We start from the raw sequence: 16970 nt of genomic DNA, 5'->3' as shown, positions 1-16970 counted from the left end.
TCTGAAGCGCCGATCTTTGGGGCGCGACCCTGGTCGTGGAAACGTTTCGGTGCCACGAGTGCTTTATCTGATTAGTGCCGGATGTTTCTGCTCTTAGCTCGTTGTGGAGTGACGAATGCGAGGCTGGGTGGACCAGCGATTGCGCGGCACCTGGCCCTCTCCTGAGGAAACAGCGGGGCCATTCGCGTGCCGCGCCAGGTTGCGGCGGGAAACGGAGGAGCAGTGTTGATAGCGATATCCGCGAGCGCGGAGGGACGGTGTAGACGAGACGCAAGTCGAAAGGAGGGATGAAGCAGAGGGGACGGGAAAATGCAGAGGATGTCGCAGAGATGCGGGCGCGGGAAGGAGCAGCCAAGAACAAGCTTTCGTCGCGTCTTGGCTTAGTGCTTGGCGCTGCTACACGGTTCGTCTCAACACCAGTTCTCCTCCCACCGCCCTTCCACATGCCCTCTGACGAGCTGGCCGGTTGATACGCGCTCGAAACTGCACCGCCCGCGACTCCTGCCCTCCATTACGCTGCTCACATGCAACGGCCTTGCAGAAGCCGTCACGGCGCAGCGCCGAACGCCTCCAATGACGCCAGACCCTTTCGCTGCTGACGCCGTGCCCTTCACACATGCTTACCGCCCGTCAGCTCCAGCTGAAGTCCCTCGCGACGGCAGTGTGCCTTTTGCCTCTTTTGGGCCACGTGCAACCTGCTTCTGTCGACCTCTTCTCGGGACTACCCCGACAACAACCTTTCGGAGAGGTGCTACTCCTTGGTAGGGGATGGAGAATTAGGACTCCCAAAGGAAGCTGACTGATCTGCCCTCTCAATAAGCTCGACTGGTGAGGTATACCGGTCGCTACCGGTCGCCATTTGTGAAGAAGCCCTCCAAACGAGGTCGTACAGCCCTTGCATCCTCATAGAGCAAGGAGGCGGTCAGGTCTCAGCTGCCTAGAATGTGACCTGAACGCCGAAGAGAATGGCGGTCGATGGCCTGATCGTCTTGGCTGCCGCCGAGAGACGCCCATTTCATACAAAGGCCCTCGCTCTCCGGTGCGATAATGGAGTTCGGAGTCGCTCCATCTCATTGTAGCCAGTCTCACTTTCAGCCTCACCTTCAGCCTTGCTGATTACATACCCTTTGTTCCAGAATGGGCTCCATCTCTCCAACTTCCCTTCGGGGCGAGGTTCTCGAAAGAACCCACATCTTGGAGGAAATTCTCGACCACGTCGACGAGTACGCCAGAGAGTTCGACAAGATCGACTATGACGCCCTAAAGGACCAAGTCCTAAAGCCCGTCATTGCCGAGACATTCGATCCCGAGACCCAGATTCGTGGTTTCCTAAGGACCTTCCGCCACACTCCAGTATACAAGCTTGCCTTTTCGAAGATTGAAAGCGAAGAGCTTAAGCAGCAGATCGACGACTTCATTCATGGGAAACGAGCAGACGACGTGATTGGGGGCAAAGGGTTTCACCTCGCATCCCATAAGAGTCCTCCCGTCCGCCATCACTTTTCTCTGCTTGAGGAGTTGAAGAAATTGGTGATCAGTGGCCTCGAGTTGAAGGCCGCCGTCAAGGACATCTTCCATCCCAAACACAAGCATGTGAAGGACCTCCCTGTCGTTTACGAGGATGCGAGCAGCACAAAAGTCGTCGAGGTAAGGGTTCAATGCGTCCCATGGGTAATGAGATAGATAGCTTACCCCCTGAACAGTGCTTCAGCGAGGTTCCTTTTGAGAACTGGGGCCAGACGGTGAAAAACTTGCCCAAGTTTACTTTCCTGCCTACCACAGTCAGAGGCGTACAGAACGTGGTTCAGTTCGCTGCGGCCAAGAACTATCGCGTTCGATGTGCAGGATATAGGCACAGCTGGAGCTCTATCTTTTCACAGGACAACGAGGTCTTTATCTCCTTCGTCAACCTCCACACCGTCACCACACTCCCAGATCCGATGTCTCTTATTCCGGGAGAATACGATCCGACGACAGTGCCTGAGCTCAAGACAATTGAGTTGAAGGAAGAAACGGTGCCAGGGGAGAAGAGACTTTGCCGTGTGGGGGCTGCGGTCACAAACGAGGAATTCAGACGCTGGGCTGTCGCCGGAAAATCGTGGACGCTACCGGCTGATGTCATTCTCGTCGAGGTAAGCAGTTATGGGCTCCAATCGCCGCCATTGGCGGTCGAGAACACGCGCATTGGCAGACTATAATTGTAGTGGATTGTATTGGCTCACCACTTGCAGGTCACGATCGGTGGTGTCAACGGGCCCATCTGCCATGGCGCGGGCATTTCCCACAAGACCCTATCCGACTACGTGCGTCGTATCGAATACGTCGATTGCAACGGCAAGCTCCAAATCGTAGACGAGCCCCATCAAATCAAAGCGGCGGCAGGCGCAGTCGGCCTGCTCGGTGTAGTTACTCATATCACGTTCGAGCTGGATGCCATGTCATATGCGGTTATGGTAAGCCTTCCAGCGTGAAGACGATCAGCCTTCAGCTAACCTCATGTAGCAACCGCTCAAGGAAGATGTTGGACTAGGTGTGCCGCCTCTAGATAAGAACGACATCCCTGTGGCGCTACGGAGTGATTGGTTCAATGCACCTGACGCTGCTGAGCTCATCGCGAAGGCGGTTAAGGAATTCGAGAGACGTGCCGCCAATGACTACTATAGCGAGTAAGCCAATCATCATCTCTAACTCGAGCAATACTTACGACTCCAGGTGGTTTTGGTTCACGTATCAGAGGAAAGTGTGGACGAACACTTTCAATACCACCCATGACGCTGCCGGGGCGATCAACTACCCAGATGATGGCAACGTCTTCTTGCAATGGGTGCAGGGCTGGTTAGGAGGCGTGATTACCGCTGTGCCTTTCTTTAACGCCATACCCGGATACTGGCAGGCTCAGCTCATTGCGTCGCTAGGCATGGCTGCACTTCCGCCAACGCTGGGTGAGAGCAAGACGCCGACTTACAAAACACTGCTCCCGGACGCCTTGCATTTCCGCCGGGGAGTACAGAACATGAGGGTACGTGATTTGGAGCTGCAGATTCCACTACCGCCAAAGAAGGACGATCCCTCAAAGGCAGACTTCAGTATCGTCCAACGTGCCTGGTGGGACGTGATCAAGCTGGTATACAAAGATGCTGAGACCGGTGGGGACCCATCTTCCGCTATGCGTCTCGCGCTGGAGATGCGCATCATGGGAGGCAGCGACGTGCTCTTGGCGCCGCAGAAGGGCAACGATCTCGGCACAGTCTCCATCGAGGTTCTCACTCTTCCCGACGCCGTCACAGACGACGAGTGGCACGGGTTTGCGCAAAAGGTAGTCGATCTATGGATGAGCTACGGCGGCAATGTGCGACCACATTGGGCGAAAGAATGGGAGGCGTTCACTTTCAAAGGGCAGGAAGCGCGGAAGTACATGAAAGAGGTGGCGTACAAGGAGCAGATTCCAGAGTTCCGAGACGCCCTTGAAGCTATCGGGCGTCAGCATGGCTGGACGCTCGAGCAGCTGCAGAAAAGGTATTCGAATGAGTTGTGGGACAAGTTGGTCTACGAGTAAGGTGGGGGCAAAGTAAGTGACACTCATTCTTCCTTTCCTTTCATCACCTCGTCACACCGCCTAATATAATTTCTTATATTGTTGGGAAATTTATGGTCATCTGAAGACCTTCACCCCGCATTTGTTATGCAATGCGCCTTCCTGTTGGAGCATTTCCTTGCACATCCGACCCTCCGCTCTCTTGAAGTAGGTGTTCCCGGGCTTCCGAATCCACCTCGGCCGAGGACCAAAAGCATGTATATTGTTGTTGCGTGATCGACGAAGAAGCGGAACCTGCCATCCTGCATCTCGGCATTTTACAAGTGGCGGGAATAATCTTGATTCAGTTTAGGTCCCGAGCAAGGCACTTACCCATCCCCTCTAAGGCCTGCGGATAAAGCCTCCGCACCTGACGCCTGGCAACTCGCACTTCGCAAAGCTTCCCGATCTGTACAGTTAGTTGGCGTCATCATGGGCACCAATGCGCCTACTTGTGCTGATCGACTTCGGCACTAATGGGATGACTTGAGCACTAGGTTACACCAGCAGGGCGCCCTAGTAAACCATGCGGAGTTACACGCAGCTAAACCGAAAGTACAACGGCTATCCCACATCGCTCAGGAAGGTTCAAAAGCTCGCGCCCAGCGCTCATCTTTTGATGCTTGGATTGACAGCTTCGCCGAGACCAAAAGCGAGCGAGCAGACGCATACCTCGCAGCAATACGGGCTTGTCCCTGCATCGCACGCAAACCTATCCGATCTATATGAAACATCTCTTCCCCAGACTTGTACCCCGCCGCTAAATCACCGCTTGGTTCAACCTGTGCTTCTCCATCGAGGGACGTCGATTTGCAGACCATCGCTCAAGATGTTGACTGTCGCCCAGAGTCTCGCCTTGGGACCTTCACTCCTCGTAAGCACCCAGTGCCCATGCCTGCTACACAGCTAACTCTTCCAGCTTCTTTATGCCGTGCTCAAAATCTTCTATAACCTATTCCTCCATCCATTGCGCTCCTTTCCGGGGCCTCTCCTTGCTCGCGCAACCATCTTGACTTCTCAAAAGGTCGCCTACAGTGGGCGAATACATCTATGGGCACATGAACTCCATCAGAAATATGGACCAGTGGTGCGCATCGCTCCGAACGAGCTTTCCTTCATCGAGGCGCAGGTATGGAAGGATGTGTACGGCCATCGGGCCACGGCCTTTATGAAAGACAAGGAATTCTACGGCCCGGATTCGTTCGGCTCGCCCGTTGGAATCATCCGAGCGGATAACGTGGCTCATGCGCGGCAGCGCAAGTTGGTGTCGCATGCGTTCAGTGACAAGGCGTTGCGGGAGCAGGAGCAGTTGCTGAAGGGGTATGCGGCGTTGCTGGTCAGGAAGCTGAACGAGGCGATTAAGAAAGATGATAAGGTCGACATTATGAGCTGGTACAACTTCACCACGTTCGATATAATGGCCGACCTTACCTTCGGGGAGCCCCTCAAGCTGCTGGAAGAGTCGACGTACACGCCGTGGGTGCGCGCTCTATTTGACCACCTAAAGATGGTCATGCTCACGTCACTATTGCGGCAGTGGCCATTGCTAAACAAGACGATGCAACGACTGGTCCCGGAGGACGTCAAGGAGAAAAGAAAACTGCACATGGCGCACTCCTCAGACCGTATTGAGAAGCGTCTCGCGCGCAAGACCGACAGGCCCGACATCTGGACGTACGTCATGCGCTATATGGGCACCGAGAACGCCGGCAAGGGCCTCGCGCCAACAGAGATGCATAGCACTGGAGCGCTCTTCATGCTGGCCGGTACTGAGACTACGGCCACGGAGCTGAGCGGCATGACGTACTACCTGCTGAAGCGCCAGGAGAAGATGGAAAGGCTGAAGAAGGAGGTCAGGGGCGCCTTCTCCTCGTTCGAGGATATCACTATGGGTACACTGTCGCAGTTGGAGTACCTGGGCGCGTGCATCGAAGAGGGGTTAAGGGTGTACCCGCCGGTTGCTATGGGCTTGCCTAGGACGACGCCCAAAAATGGAGCCTACATTGCGGGACGATGGGTCGCTGGTGGGGTAAGTTAGGCCTCGGCGAGTCAGATTTCGGTGAGCTAGACTGACAGCACGTATGTATAGACCACGGTTTCCCTCGCCCACTACGCGGCATACCACTCGCCGTCCAACTTCAAAGATCCGGATTCCTACGTGCCCGAGCGCTGGCTCCCCGAAGGACAGGAGGAGTACGGATCGGATACCAAAGAGGTCGTCAATGCGTTCTCTTACGGCCCGCGCAACTGTTTGGGAAAGAAGTGAGTCGGATAGTCTCCACCTCAATCTGCTATGTGCTGACCCTTTGCCACTAGTCTCGCGAACCATGAAATGAGGCTCGTGCTTGCTAGTATCGTACTCCATTTCGACATGGAGTTGCTTGACGACGGGGAGAATTGGCTGGACCAAGATAACTTTATTCTTTGGAAGAAGCCCGCGTTGATGGTGAAGCTGACGCCTGTTGCGGAGAAGATGTGATGGTGAGTTTTTGCAGTGAGGCATGGATCTAGACTGCTATTGGTATAAGTGATCAGGGCAGACTGTTCGACTCGAGTAGTTGTTGGAAAAGCTCGGCTCCCCCTTTCTACTACAAAATAGCGTGCCTTCATCATGCTCGCGCAAATTTTCGTGCTTCACGCATGCATAACTCGCTTTCCTTCCTCACCTTCTTTTCCTACAAACCAGCATGTCCGAGCCCACAGCCCCCACGCAGCACTCCCCCGGAATGGACTCCTAATCCACACCCTCTCATCAGTCTACTCCTCTTCCTCCTTCCTCTGGAAATCCCTTCGCCTCATCTCTCTCGCATTCGCGCAATGGATCTCAAAGCTCCACGTCAAGCAATCCCTCCCCAAACACACATCTCCGCAATAGTCAAGCCCCGCACGCTATCTGCCATCCTCCTCTCCTCCGTTCCGTCTACAGTGGAAGAGGGGCACTGGCTGGGGTGAGGAGTCTCAGCACGGCGCTGGTGTGTTGGTGCTCGTTTGGGAGGGTAGTGAGAGCTACTTGAGGCTACGATGGGATCCCGATCGGAGAATTGACCCGATGGCTCAATTCACGGAAACAGTTATTATGCTTTCGGAGCCTTTTCGTCGACTCCGCGCGCCGGCTTTGATGACCATGAGTGTTCAAGTCTCCTCACTTAAATGAATAGACGGGCCTCGTTTCTTGTCGAGCAAACGCCCGTCTATGCCCTCCTTTCATCATAGGTCCCTGCGTCGGTATCTCCCCGTGGCTGCGGCGGAAGGAGCGCCAACAGCCGCCTGGAGATATCTCCCATATCAGCGAGGGCGTTTTTAATTTAGCTACTGTGGGAGGTAGCGTCTTCTTTATCAGGAAAGAAAGAAATGCGCGAACCGTGGCTCCCGCTGTCAACGATTCTAAGCATGTCTGGTACCGCAACGCGTAGCGGCTCAGCACTACGATAGCACTCTGGACTTATCAGGAAAGAAGAATGTTTTCAGCTCGGTCTACCTCTTCCCTTAGGAGTTATTCTTCTCATCCGTCTTCCACACATCCCAGCTTTCTGAAACCTAAACGCACAGCCCTGATTCCAAGCACGGCGGAATCATCGTTCTGAGGATCTCCCCCTTCCCAAGTACCCAGGTTCCGTCCGATTGCGGCCCATAGTCGCGATGTATTGCCAGAGCCATATCTCGAGCCCCCCACATGTCATGAGCCCCATGCCCCCATTGCGTGAGGACTGAATATGGCGCGCTGATAACTTGCATCCCCGCCCCTTTTCCGCGTATACCGCGACGGCCACCTCTTCCCAACCGACACCGCGAGGCTAGGGCTAAAGACGTTCGGCAGAGAATCCGGCTCTCCGTCCATCATGGGTTTCAGAAATCGATTCAAAGAATGCTTCGGAGTCCCTAGTAAAAAGCAGCCCGACACCTACATCGACGACGCCATTCCCCTTGAGACTGTATCTCGCTCATTGCGTCAGCTACCGCAGGCCCGGATTTCCAACTCACATGGAAGACCTCCAAAGCAGCCTTTTCCCAAGCCGTATCTATCTGCACGCAGGCAAGCATCGCATTCTTTCGCAAGAACCTCCACCCAAGAGTATCACCGCCGCCGACAACGTTTTTCCCCAGCGTCTCCGTCCATACCCCGCAACGCATCTCGACGGCGCTCGGAAACGCAGGGCCGGGAGCTAACTTTGTCGGCGCGTACGTCGGCACGGCGTCATCCTAGCAGACCATCATCGTCGTCGCTCGAGAATCACCACAGCGACGCAGGAACACCAACCTCCACAATGCCTCTAACTGAGCCAGCTCATCCCGCTATTAACTAGCGCCACGCATCTGCTCAGCAAAATACGCAACTACGATTGCTCCTCCGCCCTGAGCAGTTCGACTGGGACACGCCCTTGTGCGAAATGCTACCTCTAGACTAGAAACTCCAGCCCCACGCACATTTTAACCAAAATACGCAATTGCAATCGCGACCAGAGCAGTTTAACTGGCATACGCCGTTGGGCGAAATGCTACCCCTAGACTAGAGACTCCATCCCGCTTCTAACCAGCCCTACGTACATTTCAACCAAAATACGCAAGGGTAATCACGATTAATCCTCCCGCAGGAGCAGTTCGACTAGGACACGTTGTTGGGCGAGATGCTACCTCTATACTGGAAACTCTAGGGGACGCCGCCGCGCTGCGCTTTCGAACAAGCGCCCAGACAACTAGAGTATACACGCACTGCCCACGAGATGTTGTGGGATGCCCAGCAACAGAGGCGGGTGTGGGTGGTCGAGTGAGTCGGCTATGCCGCGCAGGCTAACGATGCGCAAGGTCAGTGCGCTTTTTGTCTTGCTGCTAGGTGTGGAATAGTGAAAGCTAAGCCTGTACAGACTACTACGGCATTGCGGAGTATCCCACGCGTCTTGAAAGAATTTCTCATCACGATCTGAGGATCCGCTGATCTAGTCGATGTTTAGTTCTGCGGTCGCTTTGTAGATTTGCGCTTCGTCTGCTTGAGCAGAGAAAGATCCTGCTAAGGCTCGTAGTATCACGTTAGCAGGTCATTTCTTATGATATCCCTACACTTAAGTTTATTTACCGCGGCCTGAACAGGAATTTTTGCCAAGGGGTATTCTTCAGGCCCTATTCTCATCGTCGAACTAGATTCGAATTTTTGGGCGTTTCTTGACGCATAGCGTGGTGTTCATGGACCAGTTGCCTGGGTAAATGACTTGCGTGGTTGAGAGGCCGGTTCTATCTGTTGAAAAGACAGACTGGATGTGTGTTAACGTGGGGGACATGCTGGATGTCATTTTTTCGCGCGTTTCAGGCAGGAAATGCGGTTGCTATGCTGAATAGAGGGTAGTTAGAGAGGGGGGCCACTTGACGAACCTGTTGCGATAGTTGATATCGTTTACGTGCAATTGAAATAGTCCCTCAACTTCGCCGTGCTGGAGGCGGGCGCCATGAGAAGCTTAGAACGCACTGTCCTGGGATAGTCGAAAAACTTTCAGATTTCCAAAGTAGATAATAACATCGCTTTTCATGCGTATAATTCTGAAGTGATTTGGCATAATATGCGGTTAGGTCGCGAGGGACAAGGCGCAGGCGAAGAAAGAGAGAAGGAAGACGTGGAGGGCCCGTATTAAAATTGCGACGGAAATCTTTATGTTGCTGATTATTATTCTTGTCATCTTAATTCTTCAACCGTTAGTGTTTGCTGTTGTTGCGGGCCCCTAACGTCAGAGAACAGAAACGTTAAGAGTTGCAGTAAATTATGACGCTGCGCAGGGATGCGTGCAGGATGTTGCCGTGTAAGTTGTTTTACATTAAATTGTTTCTAATTCGTTAAAAGTAGGCGATAGAGAGTTATAGTGTTGTCATGGTTCGCAGAGAATTATAACGAAATACCGTTTTAAGAATTTCTAGTAGTAAATAGAAGAGATATAGTATTATTAATATAATACTAGCTAGTCTAGAAGTATATTAGTATTCTAACTTTTAAAGTATATCTATATATACTACTATAAATTTAAAAGATACTAGATAACTCTATATATATTACTATTATTAGTACTACCTATATCTAAAATTTAAGAGTAAGACTTATAAATATTATATAGTATAAAGAAGAGCTAGAGCTATAAGAATTTAGATATATTATATACTAGCTAAAAGTAGACTATATAACCTACTATTAAGTAATAGATTAGAGAAGAGATAAATAATAACTACTAAAGTTCTAAAACTTTATAAGCTCTATTAATAAGACTTAAAGAATTATATACTAGTATATCTAGCTACTTTCTAAAACTCTATAATTAGCTAGTATACTATTAACTTTTATTATTAAGCTAAGCTATATACTAAATTACTTAAAGTTATAAAGAATTTACTAATATACTTTACTATCTATAAGAGCTAGCTTTATAGTCTCTACTACTATATATACGCTCTAGAATATCTAGCTAGATAAGTTAATTATAGATAATATAGTCTCTATAAGCTATAAGAATAAGAGTAATAAGTAGAGTAGGTTAGGTTAAATTTAGCTATCTAAAGATAAGAAGTAGAAGAATACTCTAAGAGACTCTATATATAGAGGTGCTAAGTACTAAAACGCTAGGCTAGGTTACGTAACAAGGTTACGTAATCTAAGGTTATATAACCTAAGGTAAATCTCTAAACTAGACTATTATATTACTCTCTCTTATAGAGAGAGCTTATTTCTAAGCTTTAAAATATACCTTCTAGATCTCTCTTCTTCTAAAACTCTTATATTATACTCTTAACTATCTCTTTTAGCTTATAGTAAGTATATTTATATTAGTTTTAAACTAGAAGCGCTTTTATAGCTACTTTCTTTCTTCTAGTTACTCTATTCTCTATAGAGCTCTTATTTACTAGAGAGAAAGAGGCTTAAAGAGATTTAAACTAGAAGACTTATTTCTACGTCTATAGAGCAGCTTTATTATAGACTCTTTTCTTAAATAATACTATAAGCTTAGTAGAGTCTTAAATTACTTAGTAGCGCCTTTACGTTACTCTTATATCTTCTACTCTTATAGATTTTAAATTCTCTACTATCTTCTCTAGAGTCTTCTCTTTTTTATACGCCTTAATTTAAGTATCTAATTATAATAGTAACTCTAGCTTATCTAGGTATACTATATAAAAGTTCTTTACCTTATAGAGAGTATTAATAAAGTCTATAGTATTATACTAGATAGAGTTAGAATTATAAGTAACCTATATAGTATAGTATTAAAGATAATTTTAATAAAGATAGCTATCTAGAATTTTATATATAAGCTATTCTAGATTACTATTAACTTTAATAGATAGCTACTTAGGCTCTACCTACTCTAGTAATAGCTCTAAGACTTTTCTTAGCTAATTAGTATAAAAGATATTATATATATATATATACGTAGATAGTATTAAGTAATAAGTAGATAAAAAGCTTAACCTATAATTAAGCTAGAAAGAAATAAATTAGTATTTAAATAAGTATAGTATATAATATATAAATACCTTTCTCTTACTAATTAATATTCTAATATAATATTAATTATATATAGCTATATTACTAGCTATATATTATATAATCTCTTAGTCTTACCTTTCTAATCTAATATCTTAGCTCTAGTAACTATTAGAGTACTATACTATATTTTTCTCTCTTACCTTTAAGCTTAGTTCTATTAAGCTCTTCTTTTTTACTTTTTTCTATACTCTATTTATACCTATTCTATCTTAGTTTATTAACTATTTACGCGCTTACCTCTTTTAGTTAGCTCTAATACTAGCGTAAAAATAGTTACTCTTACTTTTACCTACTACTACTTATATTCTACTTTTCTTCTTCTTCTTACTCTTTCTATTACTCTTCTTCTCTCTCTTTTCTAGTTTTTCTACTCTCTATTTCTTATTAAACTTCTTTATTATAAGCGTCTATATTAACTAGATACCTAGCTCTATTACCTCTAGTACTATAGATAGTAGTAGTAGTAGTAATAGTAATAAGAAGAAGCCTAACTCTTATAGTTCTAGTAAAGGCTATAATTACCTACTTACTAATAAGTAATTAGATTCTAACTTTTAGGTATAGCTTCTACGTTAGTATAATCTTTTCTCTCTTCTTTAATAAAGTATTAGAGCTAATAATTTATAGTTATATAAGAGATTAAGAGCTCTATTACTATAGGCTTTATTACCTTTATCTAGCGCTTAATTACTTTTTCTTTTTCTAACTACTAGCTCTTTATTTCTACCTATCTTCTTCTATATATATTAGAGTTAGGTATATATATAAAGTAGAACTATAAAAATAAGAACTAGCTAGTAGTACATAATTAGATAATTTTTAAGTTCTTCTATTACTCTTCTATAGCGTGTTAGTAGCCTAATATAGTATTAAGATAATAATACTAGCTTAAATAACTTAATAAGTTTAGTAATAAAAGCTTATACTCTATATACCTTATAGCGCTACTAGAAGCTATTATAGTAGGCTAGCTTAACTATAATTCTTAAGCTAGTCTAGATAATACTCTTAAATAATACTAATACTATATTAGAAATAGTCTTAAATACTTCTAGTTCTATTCTACGCTTAATACTATAGTATATAATAGTACTTATATACCTTACTAGATAGATTCTAGAGAGTAAGAATATTCTTTTAACTAAGGTATTTCTTTTACCTACTTCTTATTTTAGAGCTTAATATTAACTTAATATAGCTTTATAACTTACTATTCTATTCTATAGCCTAGGCGAGAGAGAGCGTAGAGCTATTCTAGCGTACTCTCTAGGCGTCTTAGATACTATATTAGAGCTCTATAAGCTTTATAATACGTCTTATTCTAGGCGTATATATTACTTATTACTATCTTTAGCTACTAGCTTATCTATATAATTAGGTAGCTCTTTTTCTTAACTCTCTAATTCTAGCTCTTCTTTTTATCTATTCTCTTCTCTTTTACCTACTTTTAATAGGTAATTAACTTCTCTATTCTCTTACTCTTTATATTCTACTCTTCGCCTAGTATTAGATAATAAGACACTAATTTAAGAGAGCTTAGCACTTAAATATAGTATAGTTAAGAACGTTTTTAATAATAACTTCTTTACTACTTCTAAGAATAACGTCTAGCCTTCTTCTAAGCCTTTCTATCTACGTAAGTAGACTATTTAAAGCTTATAGAAATAAATTAGCTTATTTTAAGACTTTATTAGAGTATAGTCTAGCCTATTTATAGTTTAATAGTATAGTAGAAATTATAGACCTTATACCTATTATAAAAAAGAGTAGACTTTACTAGGTTTTTAGTATTTAGTAGCTTATTAGAAAGCTTTTTATATAGTAGCTTCTAGGCTATCTAGTTTTAGTCTTTAAGTATTTACTTTTAATATTCTTTCTACTTAATATATAGCTACTTATTAGGTTTTTTCTAGGCTTCTATTTAATATATTCTCTCTCTATAATCTTTTATCTTCTTAATTCTAGCTTTTCTATTTACTTATCTTATAAGTATATACCTACTACTCTTTTTTTTCTAGCTACCTCTTACTATATTTACTTAGTACTCTAATAGTTACTAGAGTAACTATTTAATTTCTATAATTTCTCTTATCTATATCTTCTAAATTTAAAAACTCTACTTTTACCTCTTTTATCTATTTAGGCTAGCTTACCTACCTTCTTTTATCTATCTATCTTTTCTCTTTTTTCTCTTCTATCTATATTCTACTTTCTAGCTACCTAATTTCTTCTTAAGCTACTTTCTAATAGCTTATTATATCTAGTTTACTCTATCTACTTTTTCTCTAGATAATAATAACTCTTCTCTTCTTTCTAGCTTAGACCTCTACTCTAAGAGAGAATTAGACTTACCTAGACTTAGAGTTAAGATACTATAAAGTTACTTAGCTTATATATTAGTTATAACTAGTAGTAAGTTTCTCTCTCTTATTTAATAGTATATTAGAGCTAATAATTTATAGTTATAGCCTATCTTAAGCGCCTAGTTAATATAGCGTTTATCTAGCTTATTCTATTAATTCTTTATTATATACGCTTAAACTCTTAATACTATATTAATTCTACTCTTACTTCTTTTACTATACCTTAGCTAGCTACGTAATTTACTCTATTTAACGTACCTACTAACTCTATATTAGTAAGTAGCTAGACTATCTTCTAGTTCTTCTATTATAATAAGAAGATATACTAGCTACCTAATATAGTATTAAGATAATAACACTACCTAGAATACTTAAAGGTTAAGTAAAATACTACTAGTTCTTATATAAATTACCTAGTTAGGCTTCTAGAGTTAGCTACTTAGTATAATAGTCTAGTTTAGAGATTTACCTTAGGTTACATAACCTTAGGTTACGTAATCTTATTACGTAACCTAACCTAGCGCCTTAGCGCTTAGCACCTCTATATATAGAGCCTCTTAGAGCCTTTTCTTAACTTCTTACCTTTAGATAGCTAAATTTAACCTAACCTACTCTGCTAGCACCTCTTATTCTTATAGCTTGTAGAGATCGTGCTGCCTGTAGCTAACTTATCTAGCTAGGTGTTCTAGAGGCGCTTATAGTAGTAGAGACTACAAACCTAGCCTTTATATTATCTAAAGGTTAATACCTCTTTAGCTAGAGATAGTAGTATAATATTAGGCTAAACTAAGTAGCCTTATAAGAAGCGTTTACTAATAGCTATACTAAGAATTAGAGCTATAAGAGCCTAGTCGCTTACTCTAAGAATCTATTAACGTACTAATTAATTGCTTACCCCTTAGCGCTATATAAGACTACTAGTAGATCTAGTTAGTAGTAGAAAGATACTAGTACTAAGCTAAAGAGAGCTATTAAGAGCTCTATATATAGAAGAACTTCTACAGAACTTCTACGTATAAAAACCTCTCTCTCTTTTTTATAAATTACGAAAAATTAATAATTCTCTACTCTGCTAGTAGAGCTAACTATCTCTCTACCCTGCTAGTAGAATTAACAACTCGCTACTTTGCTAGTAGCTAAATACCTCCCCTCTTTACTTCTTTCTTAATTAAAAAGCTAAATAAATCTAAACACTATAGAAGAACCTTTACAAAGCTAATCTAGAGGTAGAACCTTAGCTCTATAATACCCCTTTACTCTAACAGTTCTTAAATCTAGAGTAGCAAACCTACTAGTAGAATATACTAATTAATATTTCTATTATAAAAACTCTATTTAGTAATACAACGTAATAACTAATAAGAATTAGAATAATAACTTTAACTAGAAGCTTATAAGGCTCTACTAGAGCTTAGTAATACTAGAGCTATTATTAGCCTTAGGTTTATATATACTCTCTACCTCTACTAAAGAGCTTTAGGAGCTTTTTTTAGAAATGCTAGCTAAAATTATTAATAAAATAGTTAGCTAATTATATATATAATAGGTATATAAATAATAAATCTATATATATTACTAGATTACTATTAACGCTCTTGCTAAGAGAGATAATATATACGTAAGATATTAGATATAGGCTACTACTCTAGCTAAAAAAGACGCTAAAATCTAGTAACTATAAGTGTAATTAACCTACTCTAGAGACTAGATACTACCTACTACGCTAGTTTAACGTACGACGCGTTTCTCTATAATACTAATTATACGCAATTTAAGCGCGTTACTACTAGAGAATTTAATCTTAGGTTCTTACCTTTCTATATACTAGCTAGCTATACCTCTAGCGTTATAAGCGCTAGAGAGCTAATTAACGCGCTCTACTAAGTTTCTAGATCTACTCTTATTATTAAATAGCAAGAGTATTACCTTTAAGTAGTAGAGAGATAGCTTATATAATAAACTTTAAGTAAACTAGAATTAGTATACTAGAGATACGCTAGAGAATACTAAGAAAACTATTATTACCTATATCTATACGCGAACTAAAGAAGACGCGTACTAGACTCTATTAGTAATACTATATACTATTAAGAATAGTAGCGTAGTAGTTTTCTATAATTATATTCTTAATTAGCTAGAGAGAAGCTATAGAGACTTATATAAAGAGCTAAACGCTTACTATAATTTCTAAAAGCTTTATTACTAAAGCGCTACTAACTTTACCTACTTCTAGAATAATTTCTTTTACCTTGTCTAGAAGCGCTAGCTTCTAGTAGATTAATAGGTAGAGAAGTTTTATAAGAAGCTACTAGAGAATATACGTACGTAGTTAGGTATATACTAATATTAATACGTTAATAACTATAATTACTATATAGATCTTACTTAAGACCTTACTTAAGAGCTTATCTCTAGAGAAGCACGCGTTACTACTAGAAAGGCTAAAAAGTATAACGTAATCGCGTTAATGCTACAACGCGCGCCTCTAGCTCTTCTAGATTTTCTAGTACCTAATAAAGCTCTAGTAATCTAGAAGCTAGTTACCTATTTTTAATACTACTAACCTAGCTACCTAAGCTATAATTACTCTAGAGCTTCTACTACGCAGAAAGCTATTAAGAACGTTAATTTAGAGAAGAAGCCTATAAAGCCTATAGAGCTATAAGTACCTAAGAATAACACGTTAGAATATAAATCTAATAATTTAGAAAAAGCCTAGCTCTAGAAGAAGTCTTCTCTCTAGAGCTATCTACTAGAGTAATTAGCCTGCGTGAAAAGCTATTTAGTAGTTCTACGTTTACTCTACTCTACTAAATCTCTATAAATAGCCTTATAATTAAGCTTAGAGGCTTAATTAATATAGAAGTAAGTAGCTACGTCTTAGTATACTTAAAGTACCTTTAAACTCTTAGAAAAAACCTTTACGTTAAGCTATTGCGTATAGAACTAATCCCTCTTACTAGGTATAATAGGTAACCTAATAGCTAAGTAGATAAGTATTTTAAAGCTAATCTAGTACTAGAAAGCTACTAAATACGTACCTACTTTATATATTATAATACTAGCCGCTATAATATAATAATTAGTTATAAGCTACTTAAAGAAGTTAATATTTAGGTTAACTATAAGTAGCGCGCACTAATATAGCTAGACACTAATTAATTAATTAATTATAAACGCGACGCGTTTATCTCTATATAATTCTCTTAATCTACTACTAAAGCTTAAGTAGCTTACTAAGCTAATACTAATTACCGCAACGCTCTAATATCTATAGTAGAAAAGCTAAGAGTAATATAATAAGAGAAGAGAGAATTGTAACGCTAGAAGCTTTAAGAAAACCTACGTAAGATAGATAGGTAGCTTAAGAATCTTAACCTACCTGCTAGGTTACTCTATAAGCTAAAAAAGCTACCTATTTTATAGGAAATATACTTAAAGGCTAGACTTAACGTTAATATAATTAGCGCGGCTACCTTTATAATTAACGCGCGTTAGAAAGATACTATAATTA

At 42.1% G+C, this 16970-nt stretch overlaps 2 protein-coding genes across 2 annotated transcripts; both read left to right on the top strand.

The window, feature by feature from the left end:
* Nucleotides 1-1667: 1667 nt before the first annotated feature.
* Nucleotides 1668-3556, top strand: BU26DRAFT_434179 (uncharacterized protein; the record flags this gene model as incomplete). The annotated part of the gene is made up of 4 exons (XM_033824063.1): nucleotides 1668-2132; nucleotides 2232-2453; nucleotides 2503-2666; nucleotides 2713-3556. The coding sequence occupies 4 exons, from the start codon at nucleotides 1668-1670 to the stop codon at nucleotides 3554-3556; spliced, it is 1695 nt and encodes a 564-aa protein (XP_033679998.1).
* A 438-nt stretch (nucleotides 3557-3994) lies between these two features.
* On the top strand, nucleotides 3995-6164 carry BU26DRAFT_542771 (cytochrome P450). The gene is made up of 4 exons (XM_033831670.1): nucleotides 3995-4448; nucleotides 4494-5603; nucleotides 5664-5836; nucleotides 5891-6164. Exons 1-4 carry the CDS (start codon nucleotides 4101-4103, stop codon nucleotides 6051-6053), a joined length of 1794 nt encoding a protein of 597 aa, XP_033679997.1. The 5' UTR covers nucleotides 3995-4100; the 3' UTR covers nucleotides 6054-6164.
* The last annotated feature ends 10806 nt before the right edge of the window (nucleotides 6165-16970 follow it).

The sequence above is a fragment of the Trematosphaeria pertusa genome, assembly GCF_010094035.1.
Source record: "Trematosphaeria pertusa strain CBS 122368 unplaced genomic scaffold BU26scaffold_14, whole genome shotgun sequence".
Taxonomy (NCBI): Eukaryota; Fungi; Ascomycota; class Dothideomycetes; order Pleosporales; family Trematosphaeriaceae; genus Trematosphaeria; species Trematosphaeria pertusa.
Note: the sequence above shows the minus strand (reverse complement) of the source record. Positions and strands in the feature narration are given on the sequence as shown.